The 18,380-nt window shown below is 56.5% G+C and overlaps 1 protein-coding gene across 10 annotated transcripts in view; it reads right to left on the bottom strand.

Annotated features, from left to right (window-relative positions):
- Positions 1-18,380, bottom strand: part of SIK3 (SIK family kinase 3) — a 60,806-nt gene that overhangs the window by 2,592 nt on the left and 39,834 nt on the right. For 4 of the 10 annotated variants that reach the window (XM_077305087.1, XM_077305085.1, XM_077305079.1 and 1 more), the window contains 18 exons: positions 16,567-16,685; positions 15,538-15,648; positions 15,268-15,447; positions 15,068-15,145; positions 14,872-14,981; positions 14,471-14,624; positions 14,091-14,246; positions 13,758-13,828; positions 11,281-11,418; positions 8,815-8,965; positions 8,317-8,442; positions 7,860-7,945; positions 5,727-5,836; positions 5,226-5,547; positions 3,979-4,880; positions 1,412-1,578; positions 1,137-1,251; positions 582-756 (listed from right to left, as the gene is read on the bottom strand). In XM_077305087.1, coding sequence (XP_077161202.1) covers positions 599-756; positions 1,137-1,251; positions 1,412-1,578; positions 3,979-4,880; positions 5,226-5,547; positions 5,727-5,836; positions 7,860-7,945; positions 8,317-8,442; positions 8,815-8,965; positions 11,281-11,418; positions 13,758-13,828; positions 14,091-14,246; positions 14,471-14,624; positions 14,872-14,981; positions 15,068-15,145; positions 15,268-15,447; positions 15,538-15,648; positions 16,567-16,685 — 3,254 coding nt within the window. In that variant the 3' untranslated portion in view covers positions 582-598. The remainder of the gene's footprint in view (positions 1-581; positions 757-1,136; positions 1,252-1,411; positions 1,579-3,978; positions 4,881-5,225; positions 5,548-5,726; positions 5,837-7,859; positions 7,946-8,316; positions 8,443-8,814; positions 8,966-11,280; positions 11,419-13,757; positions 13,829-14,090; positions 14,247-14,470; positions 14,625-14,871; positions 14,982-15,067; positions 15,146-15,267; positions 15,448-15,537; positions 15,649-16,566; positions 16,686-18,380) is intronic. The other 6 variants (XM_077305088.1, XM_077305081.1, XM_077305089.1 and 3 more) reach the window with 4 other exon arrangements.

Raw genomic sequence — 18,380 nt, 5'->3', positions numbered from 1 at the left:
CTCTGCTTTGGTGCCATCCCAAGTGAGGGGCCAGCAGTAGAACCCACTGCCACCTCCTCTGACTCTGCTCCTCAGACTCTGGCTCTGCACTTGCTTCTGGCTCTCCTGATCCCTGCAGGGATGCTAAGATGCTGCTGGGGCCAGCCCGAAGCTGCAGCACAAATGCTGGTCACCAGGCCCGTGCTGCAGCAGAATGCACCAACAGACCCTGCCTGGATGGCGCTCACCTTTTGGCTAGCTCCAACTTAGGTTGCTACTGATCTGTGCAGAGAGTTTTCATTTAACAGCCTTTGTTTCTGGCACGGGTTCTCCCTGCGGGGACCAGACTGGACTCCTCTTTTTCCCCAATCAGACTTCCAGAATTTGATAGAAATATCATCATAAACCTTGACTTTACATCCATGGTGTAAACGACATTAACTGGGAACACCAGCAATAAAAAATACCACAAGAACTACCACATTCCTACCGACAAGGAACAACCGAGCTAGACAGGGGGCCTGCATTCCAGGGCCCCAGGGTCTGCTGTGAGCCCCCCCCCCCCCCAAGGACACATGCACACGTTCTTCCCCAGTACTTACTGTAGCCGGCCTTCACTCTAGACCCCAGCCTGCTCCATCCCAAAGGGCACCTCCGGGTGCTTGTAACTCAGCAGGACATCAGTAATACACGTGGAGGGGTAACAAGAGGAGTTCAAATGCTGGCTGCCATCTCCTAGACTGGGGTGCTCTTCACCCTCCAAGTTCTCCCCACACTCTGCAAAACCAGACACAGCAAACACCAAGGGGTGGGGACAGGTGTGCCACTTCCTCCTCCTCCTCACTGGAGGATGGAGTCCCAAAGGCTCACGGACCCAGGCTTCCTGTGGACTGGGAAGGGCCATTTCCTCTTCCCTGCAAGGAGGAGGCAGCAGTCCATGCAGGCCGGGCTTCCAGCACGACCCACCTGTGTCCCGTAGGGAGGGTCTTCCTCAGCCCCACAATCAATCTGACTGGGCAAAGATGGGCTTTTGCTGCCCGCCGGGTGCCAACCTATATCTCCTTGCGCCAGCTGTTCATCAAGACAGATGGCCTGTGGTGGGCGGGGTCCCCCAGCTCACCCTTCCAGGACAGGGCGGCACCAGAGTGTGCCCTCACCTGCGCTCTCTCCATCATGGAGTGGTGACTGGCTGATCACAGCGTCCGACATGCGGGCAGAGCTCAAGGCCTTCCCAGCCATCAGACTCATGCCTGGGAGGGTCTCCAGTTGCACCTGGAAGGGAGGGAAGGAAAACTCACGTCCGCACAACAGCATTCTCTGGCGCTACAACAAGGGCAGTGGGTCAAGAGGGGAAAGGGCCCCCCCCAGCCCCTAGAGGACCAGAACAGCACGGATAGGGCACCCCCCTGGGAAGAGCAGGCGGCAAACCTACATAGGCGTCCTCACTGCTCTGGATGGTGTGGTGTCTCTGCAGAGGCCGGGATCTGTGTGAGGCGCCAGCAGCCGGTCTCACAGCATAGGCTCCAGGCCCGTCTACAGCAGGCATCTCCACAGCTTCCCCTGGAGAGTGTCTTTCCATGCCACTTGTGACCATGGAGTCTTGAAGGCAGAAGAACAGAGACAAACATTAAGGCCTGCCCAATCAGGGACACAAGGAGAGAAAGGGAAACCAGCTCCCCTAGCACATCTTTGCCACTGTGCCCTTGGTGCTTTTCATGGCTCACCTCAGCTCAGGAGACCCCTGGGGTCAATGGCTCCTACCCCTTGCAGAAAGGCAGCGATGGCCTCAAGATGGACTCTGGAGAGAGGCTCAGGGGCCAGACAGAGCCTGGAACTGGCCCCTGCCCCTCCCCAGGGGCTACGACAGAGGCCCAGTCCTAGGCCAGGTCACGGAACGGGAGATCTGCTGGGGGGCTCTGACCACCCCCCCACCCCCTTGCCGTGTGCTTGGTCCTCCCCAGAGGGTGCCTGCAGTCATTCAGGGAGGCGCTCCTCCTTCCAAAGGGCAAGTCAAAGGTCAGCCCATGCAGAAACTGCTGAGTTTGGGGGGTCAAAGATCACTTGCTTGCCCATTTATGGCCTCTCAGAGCAAATGAGGTGGCTTGGGAGCTCCTCCGCCCCGGCAGGGCACAGGGGGCCATGTCTCCACACAGCAAGAGGAGCCCCAGGGCTGGGAGGAGGCAGTGACTTTGCCCTGAGCAGGACAGTGAGCTCCATCTGTGCATCAGACGGCACCAGTTACTGCCTCTGGGCAGCCCTGGCTGGCCCCAGAGGGGCTCTGGGGCTCCTTCCCAGAGCCAGAGTTCACGCGGGTGGGTTAGGATTAGGCTCAAATCCCCACTCAGTCAGGTGAGCAAGGATGCATCACCTGCTCTAACCGTAACGGTGGCTTCCATGGGCCAAAGAACGCAGGATCAGCTCTGGAAGCGTTCCACCCCTTGCTTGCTCAGCTAGTTTTCTCTCCGTGAAACCACAAAGAGAGATACTCTGGGGGCTCGGGAGGTGTCACCAGCGGAACACAGAGGATGCCAGCCAATGCATGCCCACTCCTCTCCAGCATTCCCAAGGAATGCCATGGCTCGACTAACCAGGAGCCTGAAAGCAACAAAGGCATGGGGGGAGGGGGCAAGGACCATTCAACCTCACGGGGGGCCCACATCCAGCCTGTGCTAAGGCAGCTGCACTGGTTGCCAGTTGCTGTCCAGATCTGGTTCAAGGTTCTGGTTTTAACCTTCAAGGCCATACGTGGGTTGGGATCCCCATACCTATTGCCCGGTGCCCCCTGCAAGGCCTTACACTCTGCGGGTGACAATTTACTGGTTGTTCCTGGCCCCGGCCAGGGCCTTTTCGGTCCTGGCCCTGACCTGGTGGAATGAGCTCCCGGGTGAGCTGCGGGCCCTGCGGGCCCTTTAGGCATTCTGCAGAGCCTGCAAAACAGAGCTCTTCCGCCAGGTCTACGGTTGAGAGCAGGAGCAGTGGGGAAGATCAATCCCCCCCCCCCCGATGTCAAGCTTCAACTCTGGTTATCTCATCTCTCCTTCCTCTTACCTAGAGCTGTGTGTGTGTGTGTGTGTGTGGGGGGGGGTTCCGCCATGTTGTTTGCTTTATATTTTTGTGTCCATTTTATTGGGGGTTTAATAGGGCTTTTAACTGGACGTCTGTAACTCGCCATGAGCCGGTTCAGGAGTAGTGGGTAACAAATTAAACAATAATAATGTTCTACTATCAAATATTATTCCACTGTTAAATGTTTCACTGTTACAGGTTGTACCGTCAGAAATGTTATATATGTATTCAAAACCATCCTGCTTCCTTGTACTGCACCAAGGATTTTCATTGTAACTGCAGCAGCAAGAGGAGCCAGCCCAGGGTCAGCCATGTTGGGCCTGGCTTTAAAAAAAAATCTTTTCTTCTTCTTCTTAGGTCTATTGGGGCTGAAAGTATTTGAGATTTCTGAAAAATCCCGGATCCGAACACCATTCCGGTATAGACATGGACTTTTTGGAAATACGAAAATGTTCAGGTCAAATATACTAGAAAAAACGTTTTTTTTTTTTCGTTTTTGCACATCACCATTTACTGCTGCCCTTGTTCCTTCTGCCAAGCGGCCCCTTTTAACTGGCTTTGTGGCACGTTTCTGGTCCACAGCACAGGCCTGGGCTCCCTCCTGCCCGCTGCCTAGTCTGCTTTGCACACCACCCCCCAGCCAGCCCACCACAGACAGCCGTCTCCGAGGAAGAAGGGGGCCTGCACCTCTGAGCTCCTGTCCGTCCTCCCAAGAAGCAGCATGCAGGGCTCTCCCCTTCCCACCTGTGGAAGCTGCCGGATGCTGCCTGAGGCTCCCGGCCCTTCGGACTGGCATACGGCCTTCTGCCTGCTCCTTGCAGCAGCCGAGATTCCACACGAAGCCCTCTGTGCACCCTCCTGGCTGTGCTTTCTTATACCTCAAGCCAGATCCCCCACCCTCGCCCAGTACCTCTGGGCTGCACCTGGCCTTACCTCTATAGGGCACCTTATTCCGACTGAAGGCAGCAGCTGGGTGGTGGCCGTAAAGGTGCGTCCCCAACTCCTGCTCATGCTCAGCAGTCCCAAGCACAGATTCGGGGTCCCCAGGCCCCCCAATGCCCAAGAGCAGCGAAGAGTCGTGGCAGCCTTTGGTCTTATGGTCTGGGAAGCCATCCCTGTCCCCCTCACACACACAGTCCGCCTCCTCCTCCTCCTCCTCCTCCATGCTCTCCGAGTGGACCAGGGCGGGTGGGGGGGCATACCCATGGGCTGGCACGGAGGATGGGACGTGCTGGATACATTCATGGGCCCTCACTTTCAAGAGGTGCTGGGGACTGGCGTGGTGGTGCTGATGGTGGTGGTGGTGGTGGTGGTGGTGGTATGTGTCAGTGTTCTGATAAGGCATTGACAGTGACTGACGCTCAGAGAGTTTCTGGGGCATGTGGGGGGCTATGTGCCCGGCCTCCCCTTGGCTCATGTGTCGCATCAGCTCTTGCACCTCTTGCTGCTGCTGCTGCTGCTGCTGCTGCTGCTGCTGCCTCCTCTTCAGCAGCTCTGCCTGAGGCAGCCTCAAGTCCGCGTGGCCCGTGAGCGAGTGCCGGGGTGACAGCAGGCCGCGCAGGATGTGCGGGACTTGCTGGTGCCGGCTGTAGTCCGGCGGGGTTGGAGAGAGCAGCGCCTGCTGCAGTGCGGAGGTGGCGTAGTGCTGCTGCTGCTGCTGCTGCTGAGCGCTCTGGGGGAAGGCCGCAAACTGCTCCAGCTGAGGGACCTTCAGGGCCTGCGTCGGGGGGAATCCCACTGCTGGGGTTGGGCTGTAGCTGCTTGGAGGCACTCGGGGCTGCTCCGAAAACAGGTGGGGATGCAAGTGCAGCTGGTCATAGCCAGAGGATGGATACCTGTGGGAATGAGAGCAGAGCTTTAGGCATCCCAAGGACTCAACAGGGCTGCTGGGCCTCGCACCACAGCCCAGGAGGGAGAACTGGCCCCTGCTACAGCATCCCCGTCCCCAGGCCCTTGTTATTTCCAGCTGCATCTTGCCTCTGCCATGGAGGCCCCATGCCTAACCTCCCTGGCTGGACACCACTCCAGCGCGCAACCTAAGGATCAACGCGGCCGCATCTGGTTATCAGGTAAGCTGCAACTGAGTCCTGTGATAGGTGGGCCTGGTGTTTCCCACTGTGTGCAGAAGGGGCTCCTGGACCATTCTTCACCCACAAGGCCAACACTGGCCACAGACATACCTGTGTGCCTCTGCACTGTCCGTGCTGAGCTGCTTGGAAAGGGGCCTGTGCCCATAGGTCAGGGAGGCCATCAGATTGGCGCGATGGTGCATCTGGAGCTGGCTGGTGCCAGGGGGAATGGCCATGCCCTGCCCAGCCTGCAAAAGGCCCCCCGCAAGTACATCTCCTGGATCCTGCACTTGGATGGCGACTGGCTGTCCTTGCACTTGCTGCGGCATGCCCAGGCAGGACAGAGCCATGGGGGGAGGGGAGCAACTGCCTGACTGCTGGAAGAGGGTGCCATGGGAGGGCATCCCTTGGAACTGGGACTGCGAGGTGGCACCTGTGAGGAAGAGAAAACCATTCCATTCAATCCCCAGGCTTTGGGGGGTGGGGACAAACGGAAGAGCGTGGAGGGGAGGGGATCGCCGGCTTGTGGATGACAAGAAACTCTCCCCAAGGTTGCAGTGGGGGGGAGGGGGGCACAGTGAATTTGGAAGAGTTCCCACCACCAAGACTCACTGTGGCTCTGGAGGAGGCTGCTGCTGGTGGGTGGGGGGCTGCTGTCCGTCTGCCGGAAGAGATGGTTGCTGGGGTGGGTCGGAGGGGGGCTGGACGGCTGGATCCTTAACCTGCATGCACAAAAGCAGACGTGATCGTTTCAGAAGGCTGGTCACATTCGTTTTTGGCAGCAAACTCATCATCAGCACACCACACTCCAGGGGTACCTTTGAGATCTTATTCCAACATACATATTGTGAGTCACATTCATGAATGTTTCTGATAGAATAAATTTTGTTGGCATTTAAGCTGCCACTGGATTCCTTAAGGTAAAGGTTACAAAAATACTTCTGATGGTATTGAGCAGATGGAAGATTAGCCCTGCCAGATCAGACCAGTGGCTCACCCGGTCCGGCATGCGGTCTCATACAGTTGGAAAGTGCATAGTTGTGATAGACAATGTATATGCCAGCTCGGAGGGTCAAAGGGAACCGTGTGGCAACTAGAAGGAGGAGCCAGTAAGTGGAAATCTAGTGTGCCAGAAGAGCAGCTCCATCTAGCACAGGCTTTCTTGATGGCCCTGAAAACTTTCCTAAACTGATGGGAGTTAATTAATTTGTATATATTTTAGAAATTTGCTAGACATTTATCAGGTGATATGACCATACATGGTCACAATGACCTGCCTCCCCCCCCCCCCAAATGGCCAATGATGGGCCTGGAAGGGGCGGGAAGGGGCGGGGCCCCAGGTAGCATGTACACAGCAATGCTTCCCAACCATGTTCTATATAATCGTGCCACTTCTGGGGTTTCTTGAAGCCTGAAGAATGTTTCAGCAGCTTCTCAATGGTAAAAAGTTGAGAAAGGATGATCTAGCAGGAGTTGCTGGCAGCAGCACTGGGAGTAAAGGAAAGGAACAGGGTCACTGAGCACACAACTACGACAGACATGGGGTTCCACAGCCTCCTCTGAACCCAACGGACTGGGGGCTTGTGAGTCCTTTCCTTCATAGCATTTACTTTCTTCACTGTTGCCACCTACTGAATTGACGTCTTCACCACTGGCTTTCCACAGAACCCCCAAGGTTTCTTTCCCTTCCAGTATCACCATAAAACTGGGATCTTCTGTTCAAGTGTGCATTGCCTTACACTCACCTGCAGTGAGCCACAGGTGCTACTCTGCTGTCCGCTCACCCAATTTAGAGAGATCCTCCTGGAGCTCTTCACATTCAGCCTTGGGTTTCACGATCCTGAATAATTGTGTGTCATCTGCAGACCTGGCCACTACACTGTTCACTCCCAATTCCAGATCATTAACAAGGAAATTAAATGGAATTTGCCCCCAAACCAATCTTTCCTCTGCTCACTTCCCTCTATTGAAAAAACTGTCCATTTATTGCTACTCTCTTCCTCTTATCATTTAACCAATTTTTAATCCACAAGAGGACCTAACATATTCTTCCCTAACTGCTAAGATTGCTCAGGGGTCTTTGGTGAGATACCTTGTCAAACAACCAGAACTGTTTTTGTCACTTTTGATCTTTGATGGCATCACGAGCACAGGATGAACGGAGAATACAGGACAGCCTGCTGGGACTGGCTGCTCCTCCTCTTTCAGGCAGGTTGGCCATCGTGTGGCAGTGGCCCAGCCATGTCGCAAGAGGCAGGGCAGAGAGCAAGCCCAGCCAGCCCACCAGCTGAGAGCAGCAAACCTTAGCTGGGCTTGTTTAATGCCGGTAACAGGACCCACAGCAAGAAGCAAAGAAAGTGCAGTCTCTTCCTTAGGGATCATACTAACATTTCCTGCACGTTCTCCACACCAAAAGGGAAGAAGCAATCAGTTTCTTCTCCAGGCGGCATTTTGCCAGGTGTCTGCCCAGACTGTCCTTTCAAGGTGAACCAGGGCAAAAGAGACAACAGCATCCCCGCCCAGACTGCTCCCTGGCTGAACTGTTCCTGTCTTTTGGAAGCAGCCTTCGCTGGACTAACCACACTTACGCTCCTGCATAACCCATGCTTCTCAGCCTTTCCTCAGCACAGAAGAGATTGGGAGCACACCCACCCACCACCCTGTGGCTCAGGAGATGACATCATGGTTTCAGTGGTCCTCTGTGGCAGCATCACAGCCTGGGAAGAAGGACAGAAGATCTCTTACCTCTGCAGCTGGTGAGTGAGAAGAGCTGGCTGGTTTTCTCCTGGAGCCTGCAAGGGCGGAGAGGGCTGCGGAGGACAGACACAATCCTGTTTCAAGACACAAGGAGGGGGAGGGGCGTGTCTAGGTGAGCATCTGCAGCCATGACACACTGCTCGCTGTCATCTGCCACAAGAGAGCACCGCAGCAGCCAAGATGAGCAGCCAGCCAGAGCTCTGGTGGCCAGCAGAGAAGCCCCTTTCCAGGCTGCCCCCAGTAGAACCAGCCATCTGGCTACAGGCTAGCTGAGAAATGCTGAAACTAAGGAGGGACGGCATGGAGACCAAAGAGGCTGCTGTGAGCCAGTGGCTGCAAACCATGGCACTCTGTGAGCTTACAAAGTGTCAGGCAGAGAGAGTACGTGTGTGTGTGTGTGGGGGGGGGTGCTTTCACCACTCAGCACTGCCCCCACGTCCAGTACCTGGAGCTGCTGCTGCAGGATCTGCTGATGCTGCTCCTGTTGGTACAGGACATGCTGCTGCTGTGTCTTCTCCAGGGTCCTCTCGTCCATGTGCCCCCCATACATCTTCTGGAGCTGCTCACATTCCTAAAACATCCCCCCCCAAACACAGGACTTGGGGATTGCTGTTTTGTTCTTAACCAATTTTTTTTAATCACAAGGAAAGCTGGGATGTAATCATTTCAGTGAATAAATATGAGCAACATCTACCTGGGGGTCAGGGGCTCACATCTGTCCTTAGGCAGCTCTGCCCTTCTGAATTTGGGGGGCTGGGAGGGATAGTGGGGGCGGGGGGGAGCATTTCTGAAAAAGGCTTCAGAGATATGGAGCTGCTTCCCATTCCCTCCCCGCCTCAGGAATGATAGGATAGTGCTGAGGGCCTCCTGTGGCAGGGAAAGAGACGATCCACTCACCTCAGACCACCTTCCCAGCCCCAGCCTGGTCCCCTCCCTTCCACACCTGCTGCAGCTGTTTGATGCTGCTGTGGTTGCCCATCTTCTCCAACTGGGCCTTGAATGCCTGGATGCTGGCTGCCCCATCGGAGAAGCGGCGGACGGGAGAGAAGCGCTCCGTGGGAAGGTGCAGGGTATTGGAGTCCTTGTAGATGTAACTGTATGCAGACCCGCAGAGGAAAGGGGGTCAGGAACGGACACAGCCAAGCACCAGCAGCCTGACTGGGCCCCTCTCCAGGGCACCCCTGAAGGGGCGCTCTTCCCCACCTCGCCCTCCACATTGGCCCCACAGCTCAAGCCGCCCCTGCAGTCTCGGAGGCTGCAGCACACGAGGCCAGGACACGCCAAGCAGCCTCCCTTGTCCACGGCCACTGCAGGCGCTTCACACCTTTGAGCTCCCAAGCAAGGAACTGGCACAGAGGGAGGCTCTGCTTGTCCCTTCTGCAAGGCCCTGGCCGAGGGCTGAAAGCAGCGCCCGACCCCTTCCGCCAAGAGCGCAACTTCTCTGCATCTGGTCAGCCAGATTCATACAGTAGCATTCCACCACCCAGCCCTCCTCAGAAGAGGCTGCCAGCCAGCACTCCCACCTGGGGCCCAGCACCACCACTGCAAGGGAGAGTCTTCAGTTCTAAGTCGGGCCGCAGTGATCCTCTCGAGGAAGAGAGGCAGGCCCAGAATGGGATGAGGGGCTCTGCTGCCCACTGAGACAAATCCGCTTGCAGGATGGTTGTAATGCAAAACGGGAGGTGGAGGGGGGGGGGGTAAAATTGCACTTACTAAATAATTCAAGGAATACAAAAGGTCACAAAATAGCCCTAAGGCCAGCATAGGAGATTGGGCAGACTCCTCGCGCCCAGCTCTGGTGCTGGCAGCTGCTGCTGCTGCAGGGAACACCAAGGGCACTGCCACCCTCCCAGGCAGAATCCCCCAGGTCTTGTTTCGCACCAAAAGTGGCAGAAGAGGGGAATGAATATATGCAGAGAGTAGCCGCCTGCTCCAGCAGCCACGGGCCAGCCTGCCTGAGGTCAAGGGGCAGGGCAGAGGGCACAATGCCAAGGTGCACTCCTTGGCAGACCCACCCCTGACCACCCACCCCTCAAGCTGTATACGTCGCCATCTCTCTACACCTTCTGCTGCTGCTCTCTTGTGCTCACCTGGGCTCTGCCAACTCCAGCCACAAAGCAGCCGCTCCCTGAGATAGAACTCCCAACTGCATTCTGAACAAACAGCCAGTGATTCCTTGAAGCTGCTCTGTACGGCCCCCCACCCAATTCCTGGACCTCAGGAAACAACATGGCTCCTGGCCCGCCAACCTTCACTGTTCCCTTGGGCCCACCCAGGAAGCCTCCTTCTCTTGCTGCCCGTCATTCTAGAGCTAAGCTGCTCTCACCGCCAGCTCTGTGCTGGGGGGGGGGGCAAGGGGAGAGAGCACAGCGACAGCTAGCATCAAAAAGATGTCAAGGTTAGCAGCTGGTGGAGCTATAGGCCTGGGAGGCAGAGGCCCCAGCGCAAGGCAAGCCACGGCTTTTGCGATCCAACGGAAAGCTCGTATCAGGTTGGGATGCGCAAAGGGCAGGGCAGTCCCAGGACTGGCTCTGGAGCCCCCTGCTGAGTCAGGAGTCAACCCTGGAGGGGCCTGTGTGTCTCCTCTCCATTTGGCTCAGCTTCCAGCGTGGCACCAGCCCAGCCACAGCCAGCTCAGAGTTCAACTGCTCCCGCTATGTCATCCTGGCCCAGCTCAGCAGAGAGCTGCCAGCAATCGCCCACGAGGCCACAGCAAGGAGTGCACAGGAGTGAAGGAGGGGGGGAGGGAGGGGCCACAGTAGAGGCTCTCTCAGTCCTAGATTCACGATGGTCAAAGGTCAGAACTTGTTCCTTTGGCACATCCTCCCTTGGTGGTGGGGTGGGGGTGGGGAGAACCATTTGCCAGGAAATTTTGTAAAAAGAAAAACACCAAGTTCTGGGACAGAGTCCATCACGGGACTGTTTACCACCACCCCCTCCCCCAGAGGGTGGCCACTGTGAGGCAGGCACCTTCCTCTGGACAGAACATCTGCTTACTTGCTGACTGTGCTTCAGCCCTAACAGGAAACCCATCCAAAGGAGCAACTCTGCGAATGCGGGGATGATCCCAGAGGAAAGAGCTGACTCGAGCGATGCCCCGGCTTCCCCAGAGCTCATTCTGAACTCTGACACCCCCCCCCCCGAGGACACAGGGAGCCCGTGTGATCTGAAGGAGGGTTCTCCCAGCTTAGCCGAAGGGCCAGTGGTACTGAGCAGCACAGAAGGAAGCATCCCACCCTCTGCCACTGCCAGCCCAGGTGGGGGGAAGATGCAGGGGGATCAGAAAATGCCACAAAGGGCACCTGAGCTTCGTGCCCTTGCAACCCCTCTCTCTGCCAGGGGGCCATGCTGCCTGGTGGGTGCTCCTGGCACACAGAGAGCTGCCCCAGCGGCCGGTGGCCCTACTCACCGGTGCTGTTCGGGTGCCAGGTGTGGTGCCCGGGAGCGAAAGGGCTGCTGTCCCAGCTGCCACTGCAAGTCGGGTGGGATTTCAGCGGAGGGGCTGGTCATGGCCAGAGTGTGCCTTTTTGACCGACTGGCCAAGTATCTGCAACAAGCAGGAGCACAGGTGGTGAGCGCGTAGGCACAGGAGGGGGGGCAGCAGGGCTCTGGGGGGGCACCCCGCAGCCCAGCGCCCACAGTGGAGCAGGGGCTGGGGCCAAGGAAGCAGAAGAACCCCTGACCCCAAAGCACCTGCAAAGGACCCAAGCAAAGCATCTGGGGCAAAAGCCCCCAGGGCTGCAGCTGCTGTGCAAGAAGGGACAGGAAGCATGGCTGGCTGCAGGCCTCCATGGAGAACCACTGCAAGCAAAGCAGCCAAGGCAAAGGGGGGGGGGAGCGCACAAAAAGCCAAGAGGGGCCTTCAGGAAGGGAGAGCTCCCCAAGGGCAGCTGCTCCCATTGCTGGAGACCCTGCACTTGCTCAGCCCTCTTCTCAGGCCCAGTCACCTAGTTGCACTACTGCAAAGAGGCAAGAGTGACACCTAGCTTCAGTTGTATGCCACTGGCAGGGAGGGAGGGAGGGAGGAAGGAAGGAAGGAAGGAAGGAAGGAAGGAAGGAAGGCAGGCACTACAGCTGAGCTCTCCAAAAGCCTCCTAGGAGGGGCCAAAGAGACCCAGGGAAGCACCTCTCTCCCTAGCAAAGGAAGGGCTGAGTTCTGGCCTCATCTGCGGATGTCTCAGTGACTCTGTGGTTCAGAGCCACCACTTCCCCTGTAGAAGGTCCCAGGCATCTCCAGTGAGGCCAGGCAGGTGATGGGAAAGACCTCGGCCTGAGACTCTGGAGAGCTGCTGTCTGTAATTACCATGATGGACTGAGGATCTGATTGGATGTAAGACAGCTTCATGTGTGTTCCTCTATGGCTATTCCCGTTACTTTCTGGAGTCCACTTAAGACATGCTGGTTAAGGCCCACAAGGCTGTCACGGAAGCAAAGTGCAGCTGTTCTGACTCACAGGGACTTGAACGCTAAGTGCCCTGAGACCCCAGAGGCCCACAGTCCCCACAGCACCTTCCCAGGGAGAAAGCGGAGGAGCAGAGCTGAAGGCCACGCCAACATCTGCCCTGTTGCTTTGTGGGGAAGAGCGCCTTCCCGCAGAGCTCGGCATTTGTGGTTTGCTAAAAGCATTTCATTTCCAGCCCCTGGAGATCGATCTAGCCATTAACTACACCAAACTGTTCTGTCAGCTCAGAGGGGAGAACAGAGAGACGAGGAGGAGGCAAGGAAAGAAGTGAGAGCTGGTATTACTATTATTGTTGTTATTGTTGTTATTATTTAATCTATAGGCTAGGCTCAGGGCGGCCTTCATTAGGTCAGAGGAAGACTGCAAACTGGAGATGAAGCCAGCTGGCCTCTGGTCAGTCCCACATTTGGCAAAGCACAACTCAGAACCAACCACGTTTGGGGACATGATATGGACACTGCTGGCTTAATAATGCCAAGAGCTGCTGAACACCACTGGGGGGGGGGGGTGCATGTATACACATGCCCGTGGCTCATCTCATTCTGACCACTGGGAAGGCACCTCCCCATGGCCCTACAGGCACAATTTCCACTCTGACACCAAGGAAGAGCAGGCAAAGACAGGAAGGCAAGAGCGCCTCCTTTGCACATGGCAGCCCTGCAAGACCAAGGGAGAACCTCAGGCAGGCACCCTGGGAAAACACAGCCCAAAGCCCAAGGCAGCCTCACTAGTCAGTCTACAGGAGAAAAGGCCCAGAAGACCCAACAGGATCCCATGGCTGGAAAGAGCACTCTGGAGCTCCACTGAAGCAGGAAGCTGTTCCATGCCTTGACACGGGGTATGAACACTCATGCCTAACACTACAAAGGGACGTGTCCACCTCGCATCTTGCAGCTCCCTCTTCATGGTCACCTGGACAGTGAGGCTAGTGGGGGAGGGAGGGACTCCCTATTTCCTCAAGCACCAAAGAAGAAGAATGGGGCTCGTGCCCACAGGGGAAATCCAGCACAGCCAAATGCCCCATGAGCAGGTGGTCGTGGCAGCCTGGCCAGGGACAGGCCCAGGGTCCCTGTTCCTCCCTCTTTATCATCTTTCTCCGAAAGGAAAAAGAACACCCCCCCCCCCTTGAATGCAGACTTGGTCCCGCTGGACTCTGAATACTAGGCCTTCCCCGCTGCCACTGCCTTGATGGAGGCTGCTCCTTACACAGCTAGCAACCCAAACGCAGAAGTAGCTGTCCCAGAAAAGTAGGGGAAGGACACTTTGAGGGCTGGCGAGATTTACTCCTCCACTCAGCAGGAGGGCATTGGGGAGAAGGAGCAGAGAGAGGCCACAGCTTCGGCTCCCTTGGAAGCAGAGGCAAAGCAGCAGAAACTGCAAACAGAGTGCCTGGCTGGCCGCACGGCCAGCAGCAAGGGGATTACCTCTGCACGGCTTCCTGGTCCGGCTCTCCGTCTGAACCCTCCTCATCCACAGGGGTCACGGCGGGCACTGCCTGCAAGGAGGAATGCAAGGGCTGGTCTCCGCAAGGCGATGCCTGGCACAGCCTCTCCTGGCTCACAGGCACTTGGCCCCTGAGGAGCAGCTCCAAACGCTACAGCAAAATCCACTGCACCCCACTTCTGCCCCCTGCCATGAGCTGCCCCCTTCATGAGCCGCCAAATGCTGCCCCCTTCAGTGCCACCCACGCAAGTAAAGGCGGGATCCTTGTAGAGGGAGGGTCTACCGTGGGCCAAGGAGGCTTTTGTGCTACTCACTGGTGTCATGGTGACAAGTGGAGAAGGACCTCGCGGGCGCTTCAAGAGCTGTTGAGCGTGCAGCTGGATGTTGGCGCCTCCATCCGAGGCCCGTCGCCCAAGAGGGCCCATACCATTCAGCAGCTGCAGAGTTGGAGGCTGCAGCAAGGACTGCTCCTGTAAGAAAAGCTGCCCTTGCTACCAGCTCCTGGCTGCAAGACAAGGCTGGACTGAAGGGGGGTGGGGGAAGACGGCCATCTGCTCCAAGGAAGATCCTCAGAAGCAAAGCCAGGGGAGATGCAAGTACTGTGGGAGGCAGGAGGCCGCATCCAGCCCGGTCAGAGCCAATATGACAGATCCACCCAAGGAACAGGAGCCATTCTACTCCAGCCACCCCATACCTTGTACTCCAGCTGGCCTGTGGGCTGCAGGTGCTGCATGGGGAGCATGTTGGAGGCCACGGCCATGTTAGGAGCCACCTGCAAGAAGGGGACCTGCGGAGCAATCCGTGGGAAGCCTGGCAGCAGCTTCTGCAGATCCTCCATCACCTCCGTCCTGTGAAGACACCCGGAGCATCTCAGAGGTGCCCCAGGCCCACATCCCTGAGCAGGGGGAACCTGGGCATGTGACTTCTGCATGAAATCCTCCCGGGTTAAAGGGCTTCCAGACTATGCCATGATGCAAATGACCACAGAACCGGTGACAGGTGACCTTCAGCGAGAAAGGCCACCAAACACAGAGAGCAGCCCCCTGCAAATGAGCCCTCAAAGCCAGGCGGTGAGGTGCAGCAGCCAAGACTCACCGAGGGTCAGCCACCCCAACCGTGTGCCTCCTCATGGAGAGGTAGCGGACCAGGGCTTCTGGGGAGGGCTCTTCCCCTTCATCACTGTCCAGGCTCATCGCTCCGTCAGCCTGGGGCAGAAACACACTCAGAATCAGAAGCTTCCAGGACACCAATGCACCGCCCTAGAAAGATTCTGCAAGGTTGGGCCATTTACCTCCACCACTTGGTTTTCCGGGTTGATGAGCTGCACCTGCGGCACATTGATGCTCACCGGGTTACTTGCCTGCTCTGCCTGCAAAGGGGAGACAAGCCGAGGCGATTGTGCAAGGAAAGCCCCTGGGATCTTGGGGCCTGGCTGCACAGCTGACTCCCGGGCCCCGAAAGAGCTTCCAGCAGCCGAGCCACACAACACACCAGGCAGGCAGGCAGCTCCACCCACTCCAGGCCAACCTGGATGCTTGCTGGGATAGGGAAGGCCATGGTCCGTGGAAGGCTTGGGGTGGCAGCGATGCGCAAATTCTTGTGTCTCTTCAAGCGGTCACAAAGCAGGCTGTAGATTGCACTGTAGTGATCGTAGGCATCTGTCTGTAAGGACTGCGGGGGCAAAGAGACAAGCAGTCACATCCCCCTTCTTTCAAGGCAAACCTGCCCGCCCCCCACCCCTGTTTGTCCCCGGGGAGCTACCTGGAGGGTGCGCTCCTTGTCCAGACCCATCTCTGCCATGGCAAGCAGCACCTCGTCATTCAGCGGCTCCATCTGCCTCTCAACCTTCAAATGATGACACTCCGCTATGAGCTGAAAAGCACAGAATAGCTTTAGCGCCTGCCCCTCCGCCCACTCTGGGGCCTCCCCTCGTGGCCTGGCCACACCCCAGACAGCCCATCTCTCAGGAAAAAGGCCGAGGACTCTCCCATGGCAGCTGGGATTGGGTGGCGGATAGGATTTGGGAGCCCCAGCGCTGAACCTCCACTGTGCCAGGAAGACGTCTGCTGGACAGCCTTCAGCCAGATGGACAGACCAAGCATACCCCACTCTACAGGATTGTCGTGAGGATAAGATGAAGGAGAGGGCAATGACAAAAGCTCCTTTGCTTCCCCATGGGGGAAAGGGGTGGGAGGTAATAAATGAAGTAAATGAGCAGAATTAACAGGGAGTCACCCTGCCTCATGGGCCCTTTTCGCTGGACTTGAGAGATCACAAATAGCCCTGTTATCCAGCAGGGAACACCCCATGTCCTGCTTCCTGGCACACTACCTCTAAACAAAGGTAGTTATTTTGAACAATTTGGTGTGTGTGGCGTGGGGGGAATCTGGCTCCAAAACCCCCTTCAAGCACCACACCAAAATAAGGTTTTCTCTCACTGGCAGCAAGATGCTTTTAACACATTCTTGATGATGTTTTAATGGGAATTTTAATGGGATTAGTTGTTGTGACCCGCCTCGAGCCTATCGGGAGAGGCGGGAAATAAATCTAACAACAACAACAACAACAACAACATTCTGGTCTTTTGCACCAGGCACAGCTCTTGGCCTTGCTACAAATTCTACCTGCTCAGACATCTCTGGACTTTTCAACCTCTTCCTTTAGGCCGAAGGAGTCCAGCTTGCATAATGTGTGCTGTGCACAGAATGTGAACATCCAGACCACAAGCCCCTGAGAATATCCAGACCATGGGCCCCTGAGAAAGTATTCCAAACATAAAGCGATACTCACCATGTCAAACTCAGTGTCCACCTCTCCAAGTTTCATCCACTTGTGTTTGCAGATCTGCTCCATGGAGAGCCGCCTGCTGGGCTCCAACACCAGCATGTGGCGGATCAGGTGCTCACACTCTGCAAGACAGAGAAGCGGGCTGAGGCGTCAGCCGTACTGCCAGTCGCCCAGGCCTCCCTCGTCTTCCTGTTTCGGACGCACGCCTGTGCGGGTCCCGGAAGGGACTGGTAGCCAACAGTGCACTCTTGCCCAGTCAAGGGCAGCAGACCAGGATTTGCCACAAAGCACATCACAACACCTGCGTGCAACTCAGAGCCCAGAGTGTGGCTTTTTCATGGCCACCAGTTTAGCAGCAAAAGATGTTTTAGCTCTGCTACGTTTCAGACACTCAGGGGTGATGCTGCTATATGGAAGAGACAGGAAGATGATCCGGAGTCCAGAAGACGAGTCCAACACGAGGGTTTTTAAAACTAAGGGACAAAATACATTTTGCCCGTAAACAAACCTAGGCAGATACAATTCTGACCCAGTGCCTGAGGGGTGGGAGGGCATTAAGACCAGGAGGCCTCCGCCTCAGCATGTCAGGAGGAGGGAACACAGGCGGTGTATCCTGAACTGGTCTTAAGCAAGCCAGTGTCCCCGTGACCTCTTGATTCTGGATCCCTCCTATAGCAGGACCAAGCCCTTCCCTGGGCAGGGCAGCCCATCTGCTCACCCTCTGGGGCACAGCTGCCCTTTCCTGGCACTTGGTTACTCTCCCCTGCACCAGCTCACCTCACTTTAATCCTACTTATTGCTTTAATGCCTTTTTTGAGCCTGTGGCTGCAAGCAGCCTCATCAGCTTTGACGAAGTGTATTTCTAGGACTGAAGTAGTTTAATAAATCAATCTTGTCCAGCTGCTGCCAGCCAAAGTCCTCCCCACTCCTGATGGAAAAGCTACAACTCCAAGGGACAGGTTCAGTTGGCCAGTCAATGAGGGCTGCATGCAATAGGCATACAAACATCAGAGATTTGGGGAAGCCAAGCACAACACTGGGCCAGTGACAGAGATGGTTCTTTACAAACAAGATGCATCAGGCTGGGTGGGAGCAGAGAGAGAAGCTACTTGTTCTACTAGTTAATGCATGTCAATAGGTCAAATTCAGAACTTTTCACTGGACCCACTAACAGGGTACTTGTCTCCCCCAGGAAACAAAGAAGTTCAACAGGTGGCTCTTGGTGGCTATTCCCGCATCTTGCCTGGCAGGCCTCTGGTGGGCTTGGAACATGTTGAAGATAAACTTGGAAGCCTAGGAGGCCAGGGACAGGGAGGCTCAGAGGCCCTGAGATGATAGGCCACAGCTCCATCCTAGCTGAGGTGTGATGGCTATACACAGTACTCAAACAAACTAGTGACGGGAGCACCGTGTGACTCAGGGGCCTCGGCCAACCCAAGAGGGTCCGGAGCTCAGAGGCAGAGTGTCTGCTTGGCACACAGGAGGCCCTGGTTTCATTCCCCAGCATCTCCAGTTCCAAGGGTTAGGGCAGGAAGTCTGGAATCTGCCGGAGACAGAGCCAGGAGAAGACTTGTCCCATCGGAGGCAGAGAGCCCCACCCGTGGACCCTTCTGTACTGCTGGAGGGCTTAACGGAAAGGGGGCTCTGTCTTGCCTCCTCTACGGCAGAGTTTTCCAAGGGTGCTACCCTCCCAAAGCTTTGCACCGCACGGTGAGTGGCTCGATCACAGAGAGCTCTAAGGAATGAGGCTCGATTGAGAGGGCTACTGTGGACAGAGCGTTCACTTCCCTCCAGTCCTGGCAGTGAGAAGGCTCCTT

This window comes from Paroedura picta, chromosome 12, assembly GCF_049243985.1.
Source record: "Paroedura picta isolate Pp20150507F chromosome 12, Ppicta_v3.0, whole genome shotgun sequence".
NCBI lineage: Eukaryota > Metazoa > Chordata > Lepidosauria > Squamata > Gekkonidae > Paroedura > Paroedura picta.
Note: the sequence above shows the minus strand (reverse complement) of the source record. Positions and strands in the feature narration are given on the sequence as shown.